Source organism: Dipodomys merriami, unplaced genomic scaffold (genome assembly GCF_024711535.1).
Source record: "Dipodomys merriami isolate MVZ:Mamm:240054 unplaced genomic scaffold, mDipMer1.0.p SCAF_48, whole genome shotgun sequence".
Taxonomy (NCBI): Eukaryota; Metazoa; Chordata; class Mammalia; order Rodentia; family Heteromyidae; genus Dipodomys; species Dipodomys merriami.
The window spans coordinates 3,517,334-3,544,529 of record NW_027206046.1 but is presented as its reverse complement, the minus strand read 5'-3'; the positions used below and the strand labels follow the sequence as shown (position 1 = coordinate 3,544,529).

The following is a 27,196-nucleotide window of genomic DNA, read 5'->3' as shown; positions in this document are numbered from 1 at the left end:
AGATAAGCGTCTCATGGACTTTTCTGCCTGGGCTGGCTTTGAACTACAATCCTCAGATCTCAGCCTCTTGAATAGCTAGGATTATAGGTGTGAGCCACCGATGCCCAGCGTGTTCTGTTTTTTTGATAGGGTAATTTTTTTTTTCCCTCTATCATAAGTTTTAGTGGAAGGTGAAAAAAGGTTGAACCCTGCCTTATTTGTACCCTGGAGTTGATAAGTCAAGTAGGTATAACTTCTGGCCTTAAGAGATAAGTGAGTCTGAGAATTATTTCTCTAGTTTCTGCCTTTGCCCCTGTCCTGAAATGGATTTTCACCAGTTCTTCTTGCTTTTCTCTTTAACTTAATCATAAAGCTTTAACTTAATCATAAAGCTTTTCTCCTCAATGTAAGAATATCAGAGTTTATACCATTTTTAACAGGGGAATGTTCTATTAGTAGAGAGCTGTTGAAGCTTTTGCTAGGTCATATTCTGACTCTGATAATTCCAGAAGCAGGGCAAAGGGAGTTGTGAGCAAACTTGCGCTATAGTTAGAATCTGCTATATGCCAGGGTTTCTACTGACTGAACGAGGATTATCAGCTGGTAGAGATAATAGAAATCAAGGTTTTCAGGATGGGGAAACTAACTTTCAAGGACTTTTAGTTGAAACTGACCACCCAAATCTCTGGGCAGTTGGAACCATTGTACCCTCCCCTGGGGAGATGGTGTGGGAATTAATTTTTCCCTGGATCCAATGTGACTATGTTAAAAATACAGTTGAACCTGTTTGTCTTGTCCACTGTGAGGTGCCAGCCACAGAGGAAGAAGAGTCTGTTTTGTGTGGGAGTTTATTTCAGGCTATCTTCTTGCCTGTATTGTTTCCTTTAACAGCTTTTTAAATTTTCTTTTTCCAGCAATGATGTTGTCCGCTGGGCATGTACTGACCAAGGTGGCAGGTCTGAGAACATAGCTGAAGCTGAAAATAGGAAAGCTGGGGGCAAGGAAGAGCCTTGAATCTTGAGGTGGGACGTTGACTCTAAGATGTCCTTGAGCAGTGGAGCCTCCGGAGGGAAAGGAGTGGATGCAAACCCGGTTGAGACATACGACAGTGGGGATGAATGGGACATTGGAGTAGGGAATCTCATCATTGACCTGGACGCCGATCTGGAAAAGGACCAGCAGAAACTGGAAATGTCAGGCTCAAAGGAGGTGGGGATACCGGCTCCCAATGCTGTGGCCACACTACCAGACAACATCAAGTTTGTGACCCCAGTGCCAGGTCCTCAAGGGAAGGAAGGCAAATCAAAATCCAAAAGGAATAAGAGTGGCAAAGACACTAGCAAACCCACTCCAGGGACTTCCTTGTTCACTCCAAGTGAGGGGGCAGCTAGCAAGAAAGAGGTGCAGGGACGCTCAGGAGATGGTGCCAATGCAGGAGGCCTGGTTGCTACTATTGCTCCCAAGGGCGCAGAGAAGGCGGCTAAGACATCCCGCAGTGTAGCCGGCTCCAAAAAGGAAAAGGAGAACAGCTCTTCTAAGAGCAAGAAGGAGAGAAGCGAAGGAGTGGGGACTTGTTCAGAAAAGGATTCTGGGGTCCTCCAGCCAGTTTCTTTGGGAGGACGGGGTGGTCAGTATGATGCAAGTGCAGGGGTGGATACAGGAGCTGTGGAGCCGCTTGGGAGTATAGCTATTGAGCCTGGAGCAGCGCTCAATCCTTTGGGAGCTAAACCGGAGCAAGAGGAAGGGGAGAATGAGTGTCGCCCGCTAAAGAAAGTCAAGTCTGAAAAGGTAAGAGGTGGCCAGATCTGGCTGCCCACTGCCAGTCAGAACTGCCCTGGACCAACTGCCAAATACTGTGCACACTGTGGGAGGCTCATTACTTTGTGGGTAATGACCAGTTATAAGGTCAGAGCAGCTGGTAATGATAATGTAGTTTTGTTCCAAATTAGAGGATTCCCTACAGACTCATTTGCAGCAAGCCTGGACATTTTGGCATAGGATATCCCTTGTTGGGGGCAGCTACTTGGTAGAATGAATGTTCTTCTACCTTGTTATTGACCCACCTTAGACACTTACTGCCAGAGGCTGGCATAGTTTCCAGCTTGGCTGACATTTTGTCATCAGAATTACAAGAGTTGATAAGTTTAATTGGCTTTTTTTTTTTTGATACATGTGTAAGTTGAGTGCTGTTCTTATTGGGATAAATGATACTGCTGTGTATCTAGCAGAAAAAAGGGTTAATTTTCGTGGCATATTTACCAAGTGTTTATTGGTGGCTACCAAAGAGCAAAGGGATATGGTTTCAGGGCTGGTAAACAAGGGGTAGGAGGTACTAACTATAATGTGAAGTACTCAGGTTATAGTTTCTTCTGTGACTATGAAAATTTGGCCTAGAAAGATTCTTTGGCCCATGAAAGTGTAGCTCTTTGCCAACTATCTCCTGCAACTGTTGGAAATCAAAGTCTCCTGGTGGTTTTATAGCTGCCAAATAGTGTAATGATGCCCTGTCTTCTGCTTGACTAAGGAAGGGTTGGTGCCTGTAGCCCCAGGAAAGGTTAGGACCAAGTCCCTCCTCTGGGAAGATAATCTTCATTGATGTCTCAGGAAATGGAACTCACCAGGCTTTAGCAGAGTAGGTATGAGTCTCGGGTCAGCTCAGGTTGCCTTAAATTCAACAGCTTATGATTTCCTCCAAAGCAGCTGGCCCTGTGATGAACTGTTTAGTGGCTCTTGATTTTTCTGCTCTGCTCACCCTGTGTTTAGCTGATCTTAGCAGATGTAGTCAGAATAAATTGATTTCTCTGTAATTACATCAGCTGCAGCAGGGAATACTTATTTCCATATGTAAGTGTTAATAAATAAAGGCTGTATGTGTATGTTGGGGTGGTGGTACCCTCTCAGTGCCTAGATTTTAGCAGTAGCTCATGCTTTCATTGCTGTAGGTATTTTGGTCTTTGCCTCTGGCACATCTGTAGCTTTTAGCAACATCTGGGCATCTCTGGTAACGGGGCTGTGAATTTCTTGCACTAATAACACAATGGCTCATTCCCCTTCACCAGTGGCAGCTGCCAGAGAGGCTGTCTGTGTTTCGGTGGCAGATGCTGTAGTCCACCTCAGTAGAGTCAGGTTCCAGCTGGTTACTGGCATGGTTCATTCTGTGCTGGCTGTGATTTGCCATTTTCTCTGGGGTGCAGATGGATAATACTCTTTTAAAGAGGCCTAGGAGTACCAGGAGTTCTTGCTTCTGTTCCAGATTCATTAGATTGTTCCCTACATCTGGCTTCCGGAAACTTTTGCCATATATTTATGTTCATAATCATTGTTCTTCCTGTGCTAAAAAGCACATCAGATGGTAGTCTTCAATTTTTTCTCCTTTAGACTACTTAGGTTGTAATCTTCTAAACCCAGTTGTAGTCTGTGGGTGAAAGGATTAGCTTTAGCTTAGCTTCATATTGGATTTAAGTCTAAATGTCCATGATTATCTCAGAGAAGCAAATGGAACCTATTTTTTCTCCCATAGATGCAGTGACTGGTTAGGTAGCTGCCCTTCACATTATAAGTGAGATGCAGAATACTTAGCGAAGAATACACTTTAGTGCTGGGAAGTTTTGCCTCTTAGTCATGTAGCTTTGCTTTAAGTTTGACCTACTGGAAAGATAAAGTTATAGGTTTTAGATGCTGGAAAGACAGAAAACAAAGTAATAAAAGGAGAGATAAAAGGTAGACAAAATATCTGGCAAGTGCTTTGAGAAGCAGAAAATTTTATATGCAGTTAGGTGTTACTATAAGTAAGAGCCTGATTTTTCTTAATTCCTTCCCTGTACTCAGTCCCTTTGGACACACTGATTCTAGGGTGCATTACCATATTGTCTTATATTTAAGTAAATGTTTGGAAGTTGCTAGGAGATGAAAATACTGTGCAGGGAAAAAACATTTGTGGAATGGAAGGGAGAGCAAGAGGTAAGATGAAAGGAAGAGGACTGTGTGTGTGTGTGGTGGGGGATGTAGCTCAGTGCTAGAATCTTGATTAGCATGTATTAGGCCTTCAATGCCCAGCAAAACCTCCCCCTTCCCCCATAAAAAAAAAAAAGAAAAAGGAAAAAGGACAGTGGAGCTGTAGCTTTTGAGAAAAAGGGCTCCCCCAGAGCCCCAGATATTGTACATAGTAGGTTCTTAGTGTTGATGATTAGTATTAATAGTTTTATAAGCAAAGTCTTTGAAAATCTTAAAATTTTTCTCTGAAATGTAGGCTTGCCTGTGGCCTAACTGGTTTGGAATGTTCCTTTGCAAGGACAACCCACAGAACCAGAACAGCAAAACAGATGTTTTGATGCAATCTGGAATTGTATACTCTAAACTAGGAACTCATTAAGAGGAGAACCTCATAAAATTCGAAACGTGTCTTAAGAAGAGTGCCCCCAACCCTCCCTTGCAAATAGGGAACAGGACTTGTTAAAAGTTGAGTACTAGCTAATGAGGGAAATTTGAATATTCAAATTATGTATCTCAGGCGCCTTCTCTTTCATCACGGTAAGCATCTCAGGCTGTGTGGCTGAGGAAATTTTCTGTCAAGCTGAGGATGTGGATTTCTCTTCATGGAATCCACTTTAATTCTACCACACTTCTCTGGCAGGGCTCACTGCTGTTTCTGAGTTCTAGGGAAGACCAGAGATGGCTCTTAGCAACTGTTCCTGCCCTGAATTGTTGAACACTCCTGCCTCATACTTTCTGCCAAGTGAAGAAATGGGGGAGGGGATGTTAGGAGAGGAATAAACAAGACAGAACACTCAGGCTCCTGCCTGCTCCCTTGCCTTTGGTTTGATTGATAGGTTGTTAAGTTAGGGATAGAAGGAGAAAGGAGAAAGGAAGGCATCTGTCTTGAGTCTCCCAAGCATAGTGCTTTTTGTTGTTGATCTGGCAGGCAAGAAAAAAATGGAATTTACAAACCACAGACTGCAGTGATCTATCTGTGCTGAATCTGTCAAGGCATCTATCCAGGAGTTTAAGGAAAGAAACCATTTTATTTTTTGCCCCAAATCATATAAGGGAAGTTCTAGTGGCTAAAGGGTCTAGAATGTTGCCACCCAGAATGTGCCCTACTCTCATCTTAATAGCTGTTTTTTCATTTCACAAGATAAGAATACTGCACTGTTTTTTCCATTGTTGGAAATCAGCTTCTGCTTTCAAGATACTGCATGTATTTACATCTCTCCGCCCCCATTAGTTTAGGATGCAAAGAAAACAATGAAGTGTGCTCTTCGGTCTTTTTCTTTTTGATCATGTATGCTATCATATCTGTGTCTTAGGAGCATCTTCTTTTGCCCTTGGTTTTTATATTCTTGGCCCAGTTTATGCTTTTCAGATGATTTCTTTTGTGTTGTAATCCTTGATTGCCCAAGCAAGGTCAAGTCTTTTTTATTCTTTCTGATCCAAGGCTTTCTTAACACCTTCCTGCTTCACTAGCTGTTCTTGTTCAGCTATTGATGGCACTGCAGTCAGCCTTGCCTCCTGAAGCCAGATGCCCTCAAGCATTTTCCTTCTTGGAAAATAAAGACGTTACTATTTATATGGGGACAGAGTTACATTCTCTTAACTCTAAGCTTAATTTATTTTTTCATTCTTTAGCTGTTTTCCTTCTAGGTGCTGTAATTCTAGGAGGACCTAGAAAATCATTACCATGTTCAGTTTCCACATTTTATACAAAAAGAAGCTAAGGCTGGGGGGTCATGTGATTTGCTCAGCATCAAATAGACAGTGGGAAAGCTGAGCATAGAAAAGTCAGGATTTTGTTTTGTTTTTTGCCAGACCTGGAACTTGTACTCAGGTCCTGGGCACTGTCCCTGAGCTTCTTTTTGCTCAAGGCTAGCACTCTGACATTTGAGCCACAATGCCACTTCTGGCTTTTTCTGCTTATGTGGTACTGAGGAATTGAACCCGGGGCTTCCTGCATGGTAGGCCAGCAGTCTACCATTAAGCCACATTCCCAGCCCCTGAAAAGTCAGGATTTTGGATACCAAATTCTTTTTTTGGGGGGGAGGGGTCTGGTTGTGGGGCCTGAACTCTGGGCCTGGGCACTCTCCCTCAGTTCTTCAGCTCAAGGCTAGCACTCTACCATTTGAGCCACAGTGCCACTTCTGGCTTTTTTTTTCTGCTTATGTGGTGCTGAGGAATCGAACCCAGGGCCTCAAACATGCAAGGCAAGCGCTCTTCCACTAAGCCACCTTCCCTGCCCTTGGATACCAAATTCTTATGGCATTTTGTTACTCTGTTTTTTTTCAAGTCTTTGTCACAAGGGATCCTTACATGACCAACTTTAAAAACTACCATGGAAACATTGAATCTGTATGCCCATATATCTTCAGACTGCTTGTTTTTGTGCCTATCCTGGAGCTTGAACTCAAGGCCTGGGCACTGTCCCTAGCTTAAGACTACTTAAACTAGCTGGACACCAGTGGCTAATGCCTATAATCCTAGCTACTCAGGAAACAGAGATCTGAGTATCATGGTTCAAACCCAGCCCAGGCATGAAAGTCTGAGAAACTCTCATCCCCAATTAAAAGTCATAAATGGCACTGTGGTTCAAAGTGGTAAAACACTAATCTTGAGCACAAAAGCTCAGAGACAGTCCCCAGGCCCCGAGTTTAAGCCCCAGAACCAGCACCAAAAAACCAAAACCAAAACAAAAAACTACTTACAATTTGTTTTCCTAGTGACTTTAGTGTTGTTAACACTCATAAACAAATATACTTTGAGTATGTATGAAGATATATATATATATATATATATATATATATATATATATATATATATATATATATAGGTATGTATATATTCGTGTGGGGGGCGGGGTAGTACTGGAGTTTGAATTCCAGGCTTCATACTTGATAGGCAAGCATTGTATCCTAAGCCATGCGTCTAGCCTTGTTTTTTGTTTTTTTGTTTTGTCGGTCATAAGTCTTGAACTCTGAGCCTGGCTGCTGTCCCTCAGCTCAAAGCTCAAAGCTAGCACTCTACCACTTGAGCCACAGTGCCACTTCCAGTTTTCTGGTGGTTTATTGGAGATAAGAGTCTCACAGACTTTCCTGCCCGGGCTGGATTTGAACCGTGATCATCAGATCATTAGCCTCCTGAGTAGCTAGGATTACAGGTGTGAGCCACTGGTACCTGGATGTTGGGTCATTTTTGTTTTTGTTTTTGTTTTTTTTTGGAGATGGAATCTAATGAAATTTTCTGCCAGGGACTTTGGACATTGTTCCTACAGATCTTCATCTCCTGAATAGCTAGGATTGCATATTTGAGCCACCAAAGCTCAGCTTGGGAGAGTGATGATATTTGCAAAGAATAACCATTTATTCTGTTAGTGAAGAATTTGTCTTGTATACAGAGAAGGAAAGTTGTTTTTAAACTGTTTATGTGCACTTGATTTGTTAAAGGATGTATATATGTGTGTGTAGGATTATATTTCAGCCAAAATTTTGTTATACTCGTTAAGGCACTGCTCAGTCCTTTTATTAAATTGGTATATAATAATTGCATGCTGATGAAGTATGGTGATAATTTGATGCATATATACAATGAAATGGTCAAAGCAGAATAATTCCTATTTTTATTTCCTTAAGCATTTATTATTGGGAACCTTTGGACTCTAATAGTTTTTTTTTTATAAAATATGTAATAAATTGTTGTGAGCTGTAGTAATTCTACTGCATTAGAATATACTCCTTCTACATAACTATAGGAGTTATATATAACTATCACGTATTTTCTAATAGTAGCTCTTCTTTGTTGGTAGATAAGGAGAAAGTCCTACAAAGTCCTAATCTAGTGCTTCTCAGTGACACATCATTAAACAAATTTTCAGAGGTACTGTGGATTTTTATTTTTATTTTTTTAGTTGTGGGGCTTGTACTCAACCTCCTTGATGTCTCTCAGCTCTTTTTTTTTTTTTTTTTTGTCAGTCGTGGTACTTGAATGTTGGGCCTGGGCACTATCCCTCAGCTCTTCAGTTGAAGGCGAGTGTTCTACCACTTAAGCCATAGTGCCACTTCTGGTTTTCTGGTGGTCTATTGGAGATAAGAGTCTCATGGATGTTCCTGCCTGGGCTGGTTTTGAACCATGATCCTCAAATCTCAGCCTCCTGAGTAGCTAGGATTGTAGGCTTGAGCCACCAGCGCGTGGCTCTCTGAATTCTTTTGACTCAAGGCTAGCTCTCTACCACTTTGAGCCACAGTACCACTTAGGGTTTCTGGTGGTTAATTGGAGATAAAAGTGTTACAGACTTTCCTGTCTGGGCTGGTTTTGAACTGTGATCCTCAGATCTACTAAATAAGTTCTAGGGATAAGAGCCCTGAAAACTGTACATAAGGTTTACATATAAGTCTCTGCAGATAATTTTTTTTCTTTTTGGTCAGTTGTGGGGCTTGAACTCCAGACCTGGCCGCTGTCCCTCAACTCTTCAGCTCAAGGCTAGCACTCTAGCACTTGAGCCACAGCGCCACTTCCAATTTTTTAAGTGATTTATTGGAGATAAGAGTCTCACAGACTTTCCTGCCCAGGCTGGATTTGAATGGTGATCCTCAGATCTCAGCCTCCTGAGTAGCTAGGATTATAGGCATAAGCCACCAGCACCCGGCTTCTACAGCTAATTTCTGTTTTTTTTTTTTGTTTTTTTTTTTTTTGTCCAGTCGTGGGCCTGAACTCTGGGCCTGGGCGCTGTCCCTCAGCTCTTCAGCTCAAGGCTAGCACTCTACCATTTGAGCCACAGCGCCACTTCCGGCTTTTTTCTTTTTGCTTATGTGGTGCTGAGAAATCGAACCCAGGGCCTCATGCATGCAAGGCAAGCGCTCTACCACTGAGCCACCTTCCCAGCCCTATAGCTAATTTCTGTATATTAAAGTTTGAGAACCTTTGTGAGTTAGATTCTCTGTAAAAAGGTAGATATTGGGAGTCTCTTTTACTTTTAAATATAAACCTTTTTAGCTCTAGTTTCATGTATTTTCTTACATTTGATTTAGTTGTCAAGAATGGCCAGGTACCAGTGGCTCACGCCTGTAATCCTAGCTAGTCAGGAAGCTGAGATCTAAGGATCACGGTTCAAAGCCAGTCTGGGCAGGAAAGTCTGTAAGACTCTTCTTTCCAATAAAAACCAGAAAACCAGAAGAGGTGCTGTGGTTCAAGTGGTAGAGCACTAGCCTTGAGCTGAAGAGCTAAGAGACAGCACCCAGGCCCAGAGTTCAAGCCCCACGACTGACACTCCCCCAAAAAAGAGCGTACTCTGACCAGGAACTGTGGCTCAAACCTATACTGTAATCTTAGGTACTCAGGAGGCTGAGATCTGATGATCAGATTTCAAAGCTAGCCCAGGAAGAAAAAGTCCCAGTTACTCTTATCTTCAATAAACTGGCAAAAGCTGGCACTAGAGGTGTGGCTCAAGTGGTAGAGTATCAGCCATGAGCAGAAAAAGAAGCAAGAATATGAGAACCTGAGTTATGCCCCAGGACTGGCACACAAACAAAAAAGTAGAGTGTATCTATAGCCATACTTCTTGGATTTGTAACCAGCTCTTCCACTTTTTTGAGTGATCTTGGCCAGGTTACCTAACTATCTGCCTTAAGTTTTCTTATTCTCAAAAAGGAAATAATAATATGTGCATAAGGTTGTTGCAAGATTAAATTAGTAAATTGAGATACAATCTTGCTGCCTAGTATTAGGAAGCGTTTGGAAAACGATAGCATGTACAATTTATGTGTAATAGGTCTCAAGTGGAGGCAATAATGACAATAATGAAATAGAACAACTTTCCACTATATAGGAAGTTTATCTAGTATGAGCAGGTAAACATGTTGACTATGACTTTCAGCACTAAGCTCAAAAGGGGTCTCAATCATAGGCTGGAAATTTGCATGTTAGTGCTAATGTACTCCAGGTCTTGGTATTTACAGTTGGAGGTAGGGAGGGCACAGGACAGGAGACCAAAATTGGCTTTGGGGGATATTGAGGTGCCTCATTGAATTTCAGATTTCTTATGAATTGAGTCTCTTTTTTGGACATATCCCCCTGGACTGGGGTTAAGTATATTGGATGGGTGTTGCTGTGGGTTTGCCATCATATGCAATTTTCCTGGATGCTTGAAAAGCAGTGTTTTTGTTTCTACACAAGAGAGCATGGAAAAATCTAAGTCCTAGTCTTTAATTTTCCTCTCCCAGTGTGAACTTGTATTTCTGCCATTTGGGTATAAGAGCTTTTACCATCAGAGCTTATCCAGGATGGCAGCAGGGCTCGGGCTTTCAGGCTGGAGATGGCAGTAACGCACACAGCTGAGATCCTGCCACTGCTGATTGTCTGAGCTCTTCTCTCTGTGGTTTTCACTCTTTAAGCCATGCTTGAGTAACCTGCCTCCAGAGCTGCTGACAGGGCTGTGTTCAGAGGCCTTGGAAATTACACTGTTTATTTCCTTATCATCCCCTGACCTGCAGTGCAGAGCCTTCTGGTGCAGGAACAAGGCAGAAAAAAATCCAGACGGCTCCTAGCCAGCATGTGTCAAGAGCTACAAAGAAGGAAATTGGACTTACTCACTTAAAGTCCATGGGGTTAGGCTTTGATTTTTGGTTCCTGCAGAGAGTTATTTATATGTGTGAGCATGTTTTATCTCTATGTATTTGTATAGAATGAGTCTATGCATGGTAAAGCTTTAGAGGAAGAGCATCTGAAGTAGAGAGCAGAGGGAAGATTGCTTTTCTCTTCATTTAATTTCCCAGTTGTGCCATTGGGATGAGCTTGGAGGCATTAGCATCAGGAAGGTGCCAGACCATATTAATATTTTAAAATATATTTCTCTTGGTACAGTTTAGTCATGGTTGAGAGCACCCACACAAGAAGTTTCTCTGGCTGGCTGAGGAGACATTTTTAACAAATCCTTTTCCCTGCAGTTGTTTGTCCTAGATGACATTGGCATAATTAATACTTAAGCTACCTAAGAAAGGATAGACTGTGGATGAACTATGGATACAACAAATCGTTCTTTTAAGATGAAAGAGAAAGACAATTTAGAGAATTTTTATAGTTTTTACTTATAGGATGAAATTTTTGTGTTTTAAGGCCTATCTTCATTTTTGGGGGTTGGTACTACAAAACAATCTACTTAATACTTGGCACTGGTAGCTTACACCTCTTAAGTCCTAGCTACTTGGGAGGTCGAAATCTGAGGAATGAGGTTTGAAGCCAGCCTGGGCAGAAAAGTCTGTGAGACTCCAATTAACCAGCAAAATGCCAGAAGTGGAGCTTTGAGGTGCAAGGTCACTGCAATTAAAGAGAAAAATATCCTTAGAGACTTTGAATAGTTTACCTCCTGAAATCTTTAGGCAAACATTAATTTATTATAGTTAATATCCCAACTCCTACTGATTTCCAGGAAGGCTTGAGGGAGGGATTGATTCAGAGCATTTATAGTCATTGAGGTTTGGGTTTTTATTGGTTGGTTAGCTGACTGGCTGATTGGTTTAGATTTTTTTTTTTAGATTCCTTTTTATAGATAGCAGGCTGATATCAGTTGGAAAAGCCATGGCTCCTGCTTAACTAGTTTCTATTAAGATTTTTGTGTGTGTTTAACTAGCTCCTTCTGATTTATTTTCCTAAGGTTTGAAATGGAGATAACCCTATTATTTTAGTTAGAAACTATGTGTCCTTTTCTGCTAGTTATGCAAAGTGTATACTTTTTAGCCTTTTGAGGGATTAGCACTGGTCTACTAAACAATCAGGAAAAGAATGAGGATTGAGATACTTTTTTGTGAATTTATCACTAGCTTCAGGAGTGGGTAAAAAAAAAAGACAGTTTGGGCCTGGGCTCTGGCCCTCTCAGCTCAAGGCTCAAGGCTCAAGGCTTGCACTCTTCCACTTGAGCCCCAGCGTCACTTCTGGCTTTTTCTGCTTCGGTGGTGTTGAGGAACCGAACCCAGGGCCTCATGCGTGCAAGGCAAGCGCTATACCACTGAGCCACCTTCCCATCCCCCAAAAGGCAGTTTTTACTAGGCAGATACTCTATCCCTTGATGCACACCTCTAGCTCCTTTTTGTACTGATTATTATTAATTTTTTTGGGGGGGTCCAGTCGTGGGGCCTGAACTCTGGGCCTGGGCGCTGTTCCTCAGTTCTTCAGCTCAAGGCTAGCGCTCTACCACTTGAGCCACAGCACCACTTCCAGCTTTTTTTCTTTTTGCTTATGTGGTGCTGAGGAATAGAACCCAGGGCCTCATGCATGCAAGGCAAGTGCTCTACCACTGAGCCACCTTCCCAGCCCCTGTACTAATTATTTTAATATGTTCTCACTTTTTACCCAAGCCTATGCTGCCTAGACAGTGATTCTCTATTTTTCAATTGGGATGACAGGTACATACCAGTATACCCAGCTTCTGTTGAGAAGGGAGTCTTATACCATTTTTTTTTGGGGGGGGGGTGTCTGGCCCTTTTTTTTTTTTTTTTGTCAGTTGTCGGTATTGGTCTCACAGCCTGGGTGCTATCCCTGAGCCTCTTTGTGTTCAAGACTAGCTAGTATTCTACCACTTGAGACATAGCGCCACTTCTAGATTTTGAGTGGTTTATAAGTCTCATGGCGATTTTTCTGCCTGGGCTGGCCTTGAACTACCATCGTTAATTCCTGAGTAACTGGGTTTACAGGTGTGAGCCACTGGTACCCAGCCTGCAGGCCTCTTAATTTCACCATTCCACCACTTCTGGCTGTTGGTTGAGAAGAAGTCTTGTGAACTTTTTTTTTTTTTTTGCCAGTCCTAGGGCTTGAACTCAAGGCCTAGGCATTGTCCCTGACCTACTTTTGCTCAAGGCAAGTACTCTTCCACTTGAGCCACAGCACTACTTCTGGCTTTTTCTGTGTATGTGGTGCTGAGGAATTGAACCCAGTGCTTCATGCATGCTAGGCAAACACTCTATCACTAAGCCACATTTCCAGCCTCTGGTGAGCTTTTTATGTAGGCTGACCTTGAATCTCTGTCCTCTCTGCCTTCCAAGTACACAGAATGAGCCACTGAGCACAGCTACCCAGCAAATGAAATTGTCTGTTTTTTGCCATTTCCAGATGGAGCTATGCACTACTTTTTAGACGTCATAAGTATCTTAAAGCATGCTGAAGATTCTCCTCCAGCTGTCCTTTCTAAAATCTACAGGATGCTTGTGTTGGGGTTAGTCATGTAGGAGTACTACTATAGTAACCTGAGTTCTCAATTTCTTCTTAATTAGGAGAATTATTGAAATGTTTACAGTTAAAGGCTTTAAGATGTAGCATCCAGGGCTGGGAAGGTGGCTCAGTGGTAGAGCGCTTGCCTTGCATGCATGAGGCCCTGGGTTTGATTCCTCAGCACCACATAAGCAAAAAGAAAAAAGCCGGAAGTGGCGCTGTGGCTCAAGTGGTAGAGCACTAGCCTTGAGCTGAAGAGCTGAGGGACAGCGCCCAGGCCCAGAGTTCAGGCCCCACGACCGGACCCAAAAAAAAAAAGATGTAGCATCCATATCAACATTAATGTTTCAGTTTCAAAAGAGTGTCTTAGAACTGGGGAAGGGAGCAAATTTGAAGAAAATTCTTAAGAATATATGTATTTGCCATATATTGGCATTGTGATTTTGTAGATATAGGTTAATAGGAGCAGATAATCAAAATTTACTATTTTTTTTTCTTTTTGGGTCATTCGTGGGGCTTGAACTCTGAGCCTGGGGACTGTCCCTGAGCTCTTCAGCTCAAGGTGAGTGCTGTACCACTTGAGCCACAGCACCACTTCAGGTTTTCTGATGGTTAATTGGAGATAAGTCTCATGGACTTTCCTGCCCAGGCTGGCTTTGAACTGCAACCCTCAGATCTCAGCCTCCTGAGGGAGTAGCTAGGATTACAGGCGTGAGACACTGGCACTCAGCTTACTACTAAATTTAAAAATAGGATCTTAAAAAAAAAATGAAAATAGGATCTTTTTTCATTAGTTTGTTGAATCTATTGCTGTCTTTATTGAACAAAAGTATTAATAATTTGCTGGAAGGTTATAATATTTTCAAAATGAATGAATGCTGATATGCATAAAAGGTCTTGTTCTTCAGTCTGCTTCTGGACACATTCAATTAAACATGCTTTTTAGGAAAAGAAAACATTACCTCACAGACATAGTAGAAATCTTTTGTGCTTTAGTTTTTTTGTTTTTTGTTTTTTGTTTGAGATCCAATAGAGAATGTTTTGAGGTACAAAGTATTTCTGGCTTGGGGCTGGGAAGGTAGCTTAGCGGTAGAGCGCTTGCCTTGCATGCATGAGGCCCTGGGTTCAATTCCTCAGCACCACATAAGCAAAAAGAAAAAAGCCAGAAGTGGCGCTGTGGCTCAAGTGGTAGAGCGCTAGCCTTGAGCTGAAGGGCTGAGGGACAGCGCCCAGGCCCAGAGTTCAGGCCCTACAACCGGACCCCCCCCCAAAAAAAAAAATTCTGGCTTGTATTAAAGTCTCTTACTTAAAAAAAAATTAACTAGAACTCTAATTGTTATCAGAGAAGAACACATACTTGAATGTGAACTGATTTTAAATAATTGTAGAATGGTGTATTTAGGGTAAACTAATGTCCTCACATAGCGGGGGGGGGGGGGGGAGGGGGGGCGGTGGCTCACACCTATAATCCTAGCTACTCAGGAGGCTAAGATCTGAGGATCACGGTTCAATGCCAGCCAGGGCAGGAAAGTCTGTCAGACTCTTATCTCCAATAAACCACTAGAAAACTGGAAGTGGCACTGTGGCTCAAGCGGTAGAGCGCTCACCTTGAGCTGAAGAGTGCAGGGACAGCGTCCAAGCCCAGAGTTCAAGCCCCACAACCGACCAAAAAAAACAAAAAAAAGTCCTCACATAATGAAATTTAAAGTATGAGATTTAGTAGTAGTACATGTATTACCTCTACACAGATTTATACTACTCTGTTCTTCAGATTAATTTTTTAAAGACTTTGAAGTAGCTCAAATACAAATACCACTGAGTAGGAGGACAAAAATTGGCAAATGTGAGGGAAAAGTCCTCATACAGTGACTACACATTTCTATATACTATATTACACCAGATCTTAATTCCTTCACTATGCAAATTTCTAAACATCTGGTAGAGTGTCTGTTTTAGATAAAATACGCCATAAGGCATTTTTCATTTTGATTATACATATGCACTTGGATGAAGAATATAGGGATTTTGAAGTCAAACAAGCTGATTGCTTATTAAAATTTCAGAAAGAGGCTAAGAAATGCTTTCCCTTTTGTTTTTCTCCTCTCTCTCCCTCCCTCTCACTCCCTCCTCCTTCCCCCCTTCCCACCCTCCCCCCAGCTTGGAGTCAGAACCTGGGTGTTATCTCTGAGTTTTGGTGCTGAAGGCTAGCACTCTACCACTTGATCCTCAGCTCCATTTCTGTCTCTTTGGTGGTTAATTGGAGCTCTGAGTCCTACAGACTTCCTGCTTAGGCTGGCTTCACACCTGAATTCTCAGATCTCAGCCTCCTGAGAATGAGCCTTAAGCACCTGTCTTCTTTCCTATCTCTTACAGAAATCAGGAACTACCTCCGAAGTACTTAAATGACAGGTTAGAGGCTAACAATCTAGCTCAATTTTTTTTTTTCTAGTATTGAGATAAACTATTATTTCTTCAGTAGCAGTCTCATTTAAAACTTAGTTTAGGGGCTGTGAATGTGGCCTAGTGGTAGAGTGCTTACCTAGCATGCATGAAGCCCTGGGTTCAATTCCTCAGTACCATATAAACATAAAAAGCTGGAAGTGACGCTAAGGCTCATGTGGTAGAGTGCTAGGCTTGAGCAAATGAAGCTCAGGGACAGTGCCCAGACCCTGAGTTCTAGCCCTAGGACTGGCAAAAACAAATAAAACTTAGTTTATATTGAAAAAAATTATATGGATTAAAAAATAACTTTTATTGATGAAAAATATGCCAGTGAGAGAGTAGCACCCTTGACTATTAGCAACTTAATTTTTTCTAAGAATTGAAATGTTAGGTAGGGAAATGCAAGGGACAAACTGCTGTAAAGCAGCCACTGGGACTCCTTGTGTTGGAAAGGAGGGAGACTATTTGCAGCTTTAGCTACAATTTGGGAGTGATGAGAACTGTAAAGGACACAGCAGGAGCTCATTTCCTCTGTACATTTTGGCTATTAAGCTGTGTGTGTGTGTGTGTGTGTGTGTGTGTGTGTGTGTGTGTGTGTGTGTGTCTGTGTCTGTGTCTGTGTCTGTGTCTGTGTCTGTGTCTGTGTCTGTGTCTGTGTGTGTGTGTGTGTGTGTGTAAAATCAGTGAAGTTTGGGGCTTTGTAATTTTTTTTGTTGTTGTGGAGGCATTTGTTATGTGTTATATGGTATTTAGCAGTCTCTACATTTTTATGCACCAAGTGCTAGTAACATCCCCAGCTTTTAAGTTGAGACAACCAGAAATGACCCACATTGTCCCTGGAGGGCAGAATCTCTGAGAACTAGTAGCTACAATATATAATTGTTGTTGTTATTTGTTTGTTTTTATTAGGTAGGTTGTATGTATGTTTATGCCTGTGCCTGTCCTGGGGCTTGAACTCAGGATCTAAGTGCTGTCTTATAGTTTTTTTGCTTATGGCTAGTGCTCTACCACTTGAACCACACCTTCAGTTCTGGCCTTTTCTTGGTTAACTGGAAATAATCACAGATTTTACTGCTGGGACTGGCCTTATATGATCTTCAGATCTCAGCCTTCTGAGTAGCAAGGATTACAGGTGTGTGTCACTGGCACCCAGCTTATAATACTTTTTCTTGATGAAGATAATTGTCTTCAGTTTATGAAAATACAGAGGGCTACATAGATGATAAATCCATTTTTCTGTTACAAATGTAATGTTTCCATAGAAAGTAGAAAATTAAAGGCAGTTGAAAATCTTTTTCAATTTTCATTCTCACTAAATCCCTAAAAAGCAAAGCTCATGGTATGATAAAAAGGTAGCAAAAAATAGTTTGATAATTTCACTTCAGTCTTTTTCAACCCTATTTATAGGGTATATAATTCAGCCTAAGAAAATTTCTATTACAAGCTTTCAAAAATAGCTGGGCATCAGTGGCTCATGCCTGTAATCCTAGCTACTCAGGAGGCTGAGATCTGAGGATCACAGTTCAAAGCCAGCCCCGGCAGGAAAATCTGTGAGTCTCTAATCTCCAATAAACCACTAGAAAACTGGAAGTGGCGCTGTGGTTCAAGCATAGAGCACTCTTCTTGAGCTGAAGAGCGCAGGGACAGCGTCCAAGCCAAGTTCAAGCCCCACAACCAACCAAAAAAAAAAAAAAAAGATTTCAAAAATAACATGAATGTGGGCTGGGAAGGTGGCTCAGTGGTAGAGTGCTTGCTTTGCATGCATAATGCCCTGGGTTTGATTCCTCAGCACCACATAAGCAGAAAAAGCTGGAAATGGTGCTGTGGCTCAAGTGGTAGAGCACTAGCCTTGAGCTGAAGAGCTGAGGGACAGCGCCCAGGCCCAGAGTTCAGGCCCCACGACCAACAACAATAACAACAAAAAATAACATGAATGTGAATTCAGATATGAATTATCAGCAAAACACTATCCTCCTGGACTATGTGACTACAAAAGAAAGAGAATCAACTGATTTTCATTGCTTCAGCTCTTACAACTCCCTTTATTGATGAGCACTGGTTACTTCTGAAAGGATTTTACTTTTACCTTTTTTTTTTTTTTTGGTCGGTCATGGGGCCTGAACTCTGGGCCTGGGCGCTGTCCCTCAGCTCTTCAGCTCAAGGCTAGTGCTCTACCACTTGAGCCACAGCGCCACTTCTGGCTTTTTCTACTTCTGTGGTGCTGAGGAATCAAACCCAGGGCCTCATGCATGGGAGGCAAGCACTCTACCACTGAGCCACCTTCCCAGCCATACTTTTACATTTAATATAAAACCTCTTAATTTGTTTTTACATTGGTTGGTGTTGAGTCTTTCTATGTTAGATGACATTGACTGCTCCCTGAGAATACAGTTCACAGAGAAGTTTTGGACAGGGGCCAGGCTGAAAGCAATAGGTTAAGTAACCTACTTTAGTATCTGGAGAGGAGTCCAAGAAAAGGTACTATTTTCAAGTTTGTAAGATCCTGTAAAGAAGGGCAGGCTTTGCGCCAAGCAGCCTTTGAGGTGGTAACCAGCTCATAAACAAGAGTTGGCATGTGCCAACAAAGTCTCTCATCCTGGCTCCAAAATTGGCTAAAGAAAGAAATGTGTAGAAGGCTTTGTAAGAGAAAGGATTGTTTTTGGCTTTGGCTGTTGTATGGCTGGAAATGGAGTAGGGAGAGAATTTGGACCTGGTCTCTGGGGTCTGGACTTTGCCTTGAGAGGGGAAGGATTTTTTCCTACTGTTCTCTCCCCTCACCCCCACTTACAACTAACATTTAAAGGTACAGGAAATAGTTGGATTTTGAGTCTTTTTTTCTCAGCTCTTCAGGACACCCAATTAAAATTCTAATCTGTTAAAGCTAGGAGAAGGTTAACTAGATAGATTCTTAGGCTAATAACCTTGAAATACCCTAGGCAAAGAAAATTAGTTTATTTGGAAGTGTTCAGGTTTTACTAAAATTTTATTGTCTCGTGTGTGTGTGTGTGTGTGTGTGTGTGTGTGTGTGTGTGTGTGTGTGTGTGTCATAGGTAATACTGGGGCTTGAAGTCAGGGCCTCTTGCCCTCACTTGGTTCTTCTGCTAAAAGCTAGTACTTTACCTTTTGAGCCAGACCTTCATTTCTAGCTTTTTACTAGTTAATTGGAGATAAGAATTCATTGACTTTTCTGCCCTAGCTGGCTTCTTCTTTTTTTTTTTTTTTTTTTTTGGTGGTGGTTGTTGGTCATGGGGCTTGAACTCAGGGCCTGGGCTCTGTCCATTTGCTCAAGGCTAGCCCTCTACCATTTTTAGCCACAGCACCACTTATGTTTTTGAGTAGTTAATTGGAGATAAGAGTCTCTTGGGGACTTTTCTGCCTGTGCTAGCTTTGAACCATCCTCAAATCTCAGCCTCCTGAGTAGCTAGAATTACAGGCATAAGCCACTGGCACCTGGCTCATTATATTATTGTTGTTATTGTTATTATTTTGCAAGTCCTGGGGCTTGAACTCAGGGCCTGGGCACTGTCCCTGAGCTTCTTTTGCTCAAGGCTAGCACTCTACCACTTGAGCCACAGTGCCACTTCCAGATTTTTCCGTTTACATGGTACTGAGGAATCAAACCCAGGGCTTCATGCATGCTAGGCAAGCATTCTACCACTCAACCACATTCCTAGCCCTCATTATTATTTTGGATGATGCTAAGATTTGAACTTAGGTCTCCACACTTGTTAGGCTGGTGCTCTACCACTTGAGCTATGCCTCCAGCCCTGCATTTTGTTGGATGGAATTTATTGAACTGTTTTGCCCAGGCTGGCCTCAAACTTGTGATACTCCAGATCTCAGCCTCCTGAGTAGGTAGGATTATAATTTTAGGACACCATCAGCAGGCTTATTCTTCATTATTTACTGGTCTGGCAGGTGCCATGGTTTGCACCATAGAGTAGTGACCTAGAGATTGTTTCCTAATCCATGAATAGTAATACCAAGTTCCAGTTGTTATATCTAGGCTCTGGCCTCTGGCAGTTAGCCAACTAACTGGGAGACATCTGGTGATTCTAGACAAAAGCTTGTTTTGTCAGAGGGAAGATTGGGGCAAAGTACAAGCATTGTTATCTCTGGTGCCCTCTGGGTAAACTGTCTACTTGGCTTGTTGGGAATGCTTTGACCCACGTGAGTTTACAACTGTCTGCTTGGTCTTATGTTTATTAATGAGAATTTAGCATTCAGGCTTCCAAATATAGTGTTCTTATTATAAAGAATTTGGAAAATAAAGAAAAGTAAAAGGAGAGCAAAAATCATACTTTGTTCTACCATATTCTTTTTTTCTTTGCCAATCCTAGGGCTTGAACTCAGGGACTAGGCATTGTCCCTGAACTTTTTTTTGCTAAAGGCTCACACTCTACTACTTGGGTTACAGCATCCTTTTTTCTGTTTATGTGATACTGGGGAATCCAACCCAGGGCTTCATGCATGCTAGGCAAGCACTCTACCACTAAGCCACATTCCCAGCCCCCACATTCTTTCTTAAGGGAAGAACGTCTTTAATGTTGTGGAACTGGCTGAGATTATTGGTTCAAGACTGGTTTGGGCATGCATGATCTATATAATTTATGCATCTCAACTCTGTGCCTTTAATCACGTTTAATCTTCCCATTAAAAGAATTGACCTGGTTTGACCTTGCTTGACTAGATTTTATTATATTTGATGAAATCACACTGGAGTATGAAACTCATCTTGTATATTTAAGTTTTTATAATTGTCTTAAACCAAATTCTTAGTCATTGATGATTTCTTAGAAGCCTGGGCGTTTTTTAGTAAGTAAGAGGATATAGATTTATTTGTGTGTGTGTGTGTGTGTGTGTGTGTGTGTGTGTGTGTGTGTGTGTGTGTGTGTGTGTGTGTGTGTGTGTGTGTGTGTGTGTGTGTGTGTGTGTGTGTGTGTGTGTGTGTTAGTACTGGGGCTTGAATTTAGGACCTCATGCTCTTGTTTGCTCAGTTTTCTTGCTCATGGCTGTGACTCTACCACTTGACTACACTTTGAGCCTGGCTTTTTGCTGGTTAAAGTACTAAAACAAGTCCATTTGTTCTCTATATTATTTTCTGTATGGATTTATATGTTGACCAATGTAGAACTTGTGCTTATTAGATGCTGACATAAATGTTTAGATTTACATTTAGGGGCGTGTGTGTGTGTGTGTGTGTGTGTGTGTGTGTGTGTGTGTGCGTGTGCGCGCGCGCGCGCGCGCGCACTATTACTGGGTTTTAAACTCAGGACCTCAGGCTCTTGCTTAGCCAGTTTGCTCAAGTCTAGTGCTCTACCACTTGAGCCATACCTCCACTTCAAGCATTTTGCTGATTAACTGGAGATTAGTGTCTCATGGACTTTCCTGCCCAGGGTAGGGGGGGGGAGAGAGAGAGAGAGAGAGAGAGAGAGAGAGAGAGAGAGAGAGAGAGAGAGAGAGAGAGAGAGAGAGAGAGAGAGAGTGGGGCTGGTCCTGGGGCTTGAACTCAAGGCTTGGGTGCTGTCCCCTAGCTTTGTTGCTCAAGGCTAGCACTTTACCACTTGAACCACAGCTCCACTTCTGGCATTTTTGGTAGCTAATTGGTGATCAAAGTCTCACAGATTTCCCTGACTGTGCTGGCTTCCAACTGCAATGATCATATCTCAACCTCCTGAGTAGCTAGGCTTGCACTGGTTATTTTTGAGAAAGGGTCTTTCTTTATGTCCAGGCTGTCCTGTGATCCTCCTATCTTTGCTTTTTTGAGTCACTGGGGTATATGGCACTGAGCTCAGCCATTGGTCAAGATACAATCTCATAAACTGTTTTTCCTGTCTCCACTTTCCAAATAGCTGTATTTCAGGCTTGAGCCACCATGCCCAACTCCATTTTACACATCTTGTGTAACTTTGGATACTTATTCTCTGTGCTTCTTTGATTCATGCTTTCTGTTCACAGTTGCCAGGTTTTAAAGAATATATAGATTAAAAGACAGGTTTTTAGCCTAAGATACTAGTTTATAGTCTATTTCAACATCTTATTTTTTGTTTTTTGTTTTGTTTTGTTTTGTTTTGGTGCTGGTCCTGGGACTTGAACTTAGAACATGGGCCCCTGTCCCCAAACTTCTTTTGCTCAAGGCTGGTACTCTTATCATTTGAGCCACAGTTCCATTTCTGGCTTTTTAATTAGTGATGAATTGGACATAAGATTCTCATGCACTTCCATGCCTGGACTAGCTTCAAGCATGATCCTCACATCTCAGCCTCCTCAGTAGCCAAGATTGCAACTGTGAGCCACCAACATCCAGTACTACATCTTTTTTTTTTTTAATCTATGAAGATAAGGGCTGGGAAGGTGGCTCAGTGGTAGAGTGCTTGCTTTGCATGCATGAGGCCCTGGGTTCAGTTCCTCAGCACCATATCAGCAGAAAAAGCCAGAAGTGGCACTGTGGCTCAAGTGGTAGAGTGCTAGCCTTGAGCTGAAGAGCTGAGGGACAGCGCCCACGCCGAGTTCAGGCCCCACAACCAACTGAAAAATTTGTGGGCATGTGTAAGGCCCTGCTTGTTTTCAGAAGTCAGTATAGTCTGATATGGCACAAGTGCTGCTTGTATCATCTCATATGCTCATTATTTCAAATTAGCTCATTATTTCAAATTACTATTTTTACAACAATGCCTTCTAAATATTCCTGCTCTACCTTTTTTTCTAAATTTAACTGTGGTATCCAGCTGCCTAATAGATTTATTTCCATAGATTTCCCAAATATATTTACAAAAAGAAAACAAAACCATCACCCTAAAACCTGTCTCCATTGTTTCTCCAGTGCTTTCTCAGTTCCAGTATTCAGAATACTTCTTCCCAGTCACCCAGAACAGAAGCTTTGCTGGGCACCAGTGGCTCACGCCTGTAATCCTAGCTACTCTGGAGGCTGAAATCTGAGGATCTTGGCTCACAGCCAGCCTGGCAAGAAAATCCATGAAGCTCTTATCTCCCAATAAACCAATAGAAAACTGGAAGTGGTGGGGGTGGGGGGAATTGTGTGGGGTTGGTTTTTGTTTTTACTAGTCTTTAGGATTGAACTCAGGGCCTGGACACTGTCCCTGAACTTCTGTTGCTCAAGGCTAGCACTCTACCACTTGAGCCACAGTGCTACTTTCTGGCTCTTTCTATTTATGTGGAACTGAGGAATTGAACCCAGGGCTTCATGGAAGTTAGGCAAGCACTAAGCCACATTCCCAGTCCAGTCTAGCCTTTGTTTTTTTGAGATGGAATCTCCCTATGTAGCCCAGGCTAGCCTTGAACTTAAAATCTTCTTGCTTCTGACTCCTCTAAGTGCTAGGATTATAAGTATGTATCATCAAGTCTTGCATTCAGAGCATCTTTTTACTCTATCTCATTTCTGTGTTTGTTGCCACTTCCTTTGTTCAGAATCTCATTTGTTATGAGCCATACTTTACTCTCACTTTCTTTTTTTTGGTCCGGTTGTGGGTCCTGAATTCTGCCTGGGCACGGTCCCTGAGCTCTTTAGCTCAAGGCAAGTGTTCTACCACTTGAGTCACAGCACCACTTCCAGCTTTTTATGCTTATGTGGTGCTGAGGACTCGAACCCCAGGGGCTCAAGCGAGCAAGCAAGCACACTACCATTCTACTACTGAGCCACTTTCCCAGCCCTAATCTCACTTTTTTATTTTCTGTTTGGTAGATTACTTGTCATTCAAATCTAGTTTGTTTGTATTGGTGTTGAGGTTTGAACTCTGGGCTACCTGTGCCCAGTTCACAATCTAGTTTAAATGTCACTTTTTTTTTTTTTTTTTTTTCTGTCTTAGACCAGGACTCCAACTCAATATCCAACACTTTCACTCATTGGCTGCTGGTCTACCACTTGAGCCACTGTTCCAGCCCCTAAATGTAACTTCTTTATAGCATATTTTTGTTAGTGAACCTTCTGAGGTTGGAAGTCTCTGGACTTCCAAGTGAAATTAAACACCTTTCTCTCAATGTTAGAAAATATTGTATAGCATAAATTGTAGAATTATATAGACTTGAGTTTAAATCCTGGCTCTGAATAGCAGTGGGACCTTAAGCACATTACTTAGCTTCTCAGAGCTTTAGTTATCTTAGCTACAGAATAAAGCTCATAAAGCTGAAAAATACAGAGCAAATGAAGAATGTCTTTATGAAGATGATAGTATATAGAGAGTGTATATTCATAGCCACAATATATTAAACATGTTATTATTTGCTAAGCACTCAGCTAATAATGTTCCTCATTAAAAGCAGTTATCTCAGGACAGGTATAGTAGTGCATACTTGTCAGGTATAGTAGTGTGTACCTGTCATCCTAAGTACTCCATAGGTGGTGTCAGGAAGATTACTTGAGCCCAGAAGGTTGAGGTCATTTTAAAAAGAAAGAGAGCCGGGCACTGGTGGCTCACGCCTATAATCCTAGCTACTCAGGAGGCTGAGATCTGAGGATCATGTTCAGAGCCAGCCTGGGCAGGAAAGTCTGTGAGACGCTTATCTCCAATAAACCACTAGAAAACCGCAAGTGGCACTGTGGCTCAAGAGGTAGAGCACTTGCCTTGAGCTGAAGAGCTCAGGGACAGTGCACAGGCCCAGAGTTCAAGCCCCACAACCAACCCCCCCGCCCCCCCCCCCAAAAAAAAAAAGAAAGAAAGAAAGAAGAAAAGAAAAACAGAAAGGACAGTTAACTCAGTGCCTAATTTATAGCAGGCATTCATCATGCAAAAAGTATTTTCATGTGTTTTTAAACCCAATTTAACATGTTTCATTTTCTGGTGGTAATGACATTTAAACTCAGAGCCTTGTGCTTGGCCAGGTAAGCATTCTACCACTTAAGCCAAATCTTTTTTTACTTTAGTGTATTTTTTTTTCAGGTAGAGTTTTGGATTTGTCCAGGCTAGCATCAGACAGTGACCTTCTGCCTCTGCTTCCCCCATAGTTAGAATTACAGATTAGTGCCACCATGCCTTCTTGTTTTTTGTTACCTCAGTGGCTTGGACCATGATCTTCCCATCTAGACTTCCTGTGTAGCTCAGGACTTGGCATTTTAAGCATGTGAGCCATGTCTTATTTTGGTGACTGATAGTATGTTACCTTATCAATAAACAGCTGTTGAGCTTGGATTTATTTAGTGTGATTTGAGGAAATGCGATGAGGTATTTCTTTGGAATAATATTCTCTACTAACTTGACTATAATTCCTTTGGGATTTGAAGGTTTTCTATTTCCTATTAAAGCACACTTACCCCTGGAGAGAGATAATACTTGGAGCTATTATCCACAATGTCTTATGGGAAATTGTTGTTTATCAGGTGCTTTCTAGTCTGAGAAAGGCCTTGCAGGATGAGATTTGAATAGGGAAAAAAGAAGAGAAAAGAGGGAGAGGGAAGAGAACAGAACAAACACAATATCATGGGGAAGCAAAATTGCCATTTTTCATTTGCCTCAGAATTACTTATTATTTGTCTTAATTTATCTTGTATATCACTCCACTTGTCATGCCTAGGCTGCATTTAGGAGCCTGGTTTTGCTATGGAACTGTAGGGTTAAATCATAAGGAAGTACCTGGGTGCCGGTGCCTCATGCCTGTAATCCTAGCTACTCAGGAGGCTGAGATCTAAGGATCACGGTTCAAAGCCAGCCTGGGCAGGAGAGTCCATGCGACTCTTATCTCCAGTAAACCACTCGAAAACTAGAAGTGGCTCTGTGGCTCAAGCAGTAGAGTGCTCGCCTTGAGCCGAAGAGCTGAGGGACAGCGCCCAAGCCCAGAGTTCAAGCCCCATGACTGACCAAAAAAAAAAAAAAAAATCATAAGGAAGTGAGTAATTTCCATGCTTGACAGTCTGAATCAGTTATTTAGCACTTGGTGATATTATGGACATGATGGCAGAGTCATTTGCTGTGTAGTTAATTGCTTTATATTGAGTATTGAGAAAGAATGTTCCAGACCTGATTCCCAATTTTGTAAATGAATGGCAACTCTCATCCTCATCTCCACTCAGGATTGTTGAACAATAAATAATAAACCTTGAAAGCACTAAGTGTAAAGTGTATTATGCCACATTTTAATACATGACTTTTGAAAACCTATTTTAGACTTGGAAAAAGGTTATTTTCTAGGCCTTTGTGAGCTCTGAAGTTTTGAGATTCTATTTCCTCTCTCCTTACATACTATGCCTTTGCTTATGGATTCTCAAATCAACATCCATAACATTTTCTTTTAAACTGTCCAGTGTTACTCTCTGAACCCTCTGTTGGCTCTTCAGTTCTATAAGGCCCTCCATGATCTTCACTACAGTACTCTGGTATTTCTGTGGTTTTCTCTCCTATTTTTCCCCTCTCTTCTCTTCATCCTTTGCTAGCCCATGAATAAGAAGCACCTCTACATTGCAGCCTCCACTTCTCCCTGCCCCATTATTGTTTTCTCAAAACACTATTCCCCTTCCAATTTATTATATCTGTACTTTATTTACTGTTTGTTGTCTGAATCTACATGGTAGAATATGTGTTCTACTAGTGTAGGATTTTGTTGTGTTCTATTTTGAGCATCTTTGTTTCCCAAGTACCTATCATTAATAAGCATTAATTAGCATGGAGGGAGGCACATTAAAGGGCACGTGGTTTTTAATCTCTGGATTGTAAATTGTGTTTTCTCCTTGCTTTCAAGCGTTCCAGTTGTTGATGTGCGGTATATTTCATTCATGGATATTGGACAGTTGCAAGATGCAACTCTCACTATTGTGAGAGGACTATGTACCTATGGGTTTTATCATTGTGATTAGCAGATGGTAAGAAATTAAGACTTACAATTTAGCAAGATTAAATGAAACTTGAAAACAATTCTTTCTTCAAATCTTTGATGCTCTCTGGCTATTGCTTTGCAATCAGATCTGCTTGAGTAAAGATTGGAGAGGGATTGTTATCATCAGAGGAGGATAGTCTGTGTGTGTGTGGGGGGGTGTGGGCGCGCACGTGGGCATGCTGGCCTTAGGACTTGAACTCGGCCTGGGTGCTGTCTAGCATCTTACTGAAATCAAATCCCAATACTACCAAAACAAAATCAGATTTTAGGTTTATAGGCTGATGTTTTCCCCCTCCCCCACACTTTGATCTTTCTGCCTATGCCTTCTGCCTAGCTGGGATTACAGGTGTTGAGCACCATGCCCATTTTTCATATTGAGGTGCAATCACACGAACTTTTTTTTTTCCAGGTCTGTCTTCCAGCTAAGAGCCTCCCACTCTCTACCTCCTGAGTAGCTGGGATTACAGGTGTGAGCCACCATGCCTGGCCCCAGGTGGATAACTTGACAAATGTATGCACTTGTTAAACCACAACCCAAACCAAGATATAGGACATTTAAATCCCCCAGAATGTTCCTTTTTGTCCCCTTGCAATCAGCCCCTCCATTGCAGTTATCCTGATTTGATTAAATTTGATCTAGCACATAGATTAGTTTTGCTGTTCTCTCTTGTACATAGAAGGAATTGTGCAGGTTGAGCATTGTTGCCTATAAACATAATCCCAATACTTAGAGGTTCCTGTAGATGGCTTCATTACTGTCATTTAG

At 41.9% G+C, this 27,196-nt stretch overlaps 1 protein-coding gene across 3 annotated transcripts in view; it reads left to right on the top strand.

The window, feature by feature from the left end:
* The window catches only part of Znf609 (zinc finger protein 609), a 165,958-nt gene that overhangs the window by 29,643 nt on the left and 109,119 nt on the right, over nucleotides 1-27,196 (top strand). For all 3 annotated transcript variants that reach the window (XM_069995178.1, XM_069995179.1, XM_069995180.1), the window contains exon 2: nucleotides 894-1,767. In XM_069995178.1, coding sequence (XP_069851279.1) covers nucleotides 1,021-1,767 — 747 coding nt within the window. In that variant the 5' untranslated portion in view covers nucleotides 894-1,020. The remainder of the gene's footprint in view (nucleotides 1-893; nucleotides 1,768-27,196) is intronic.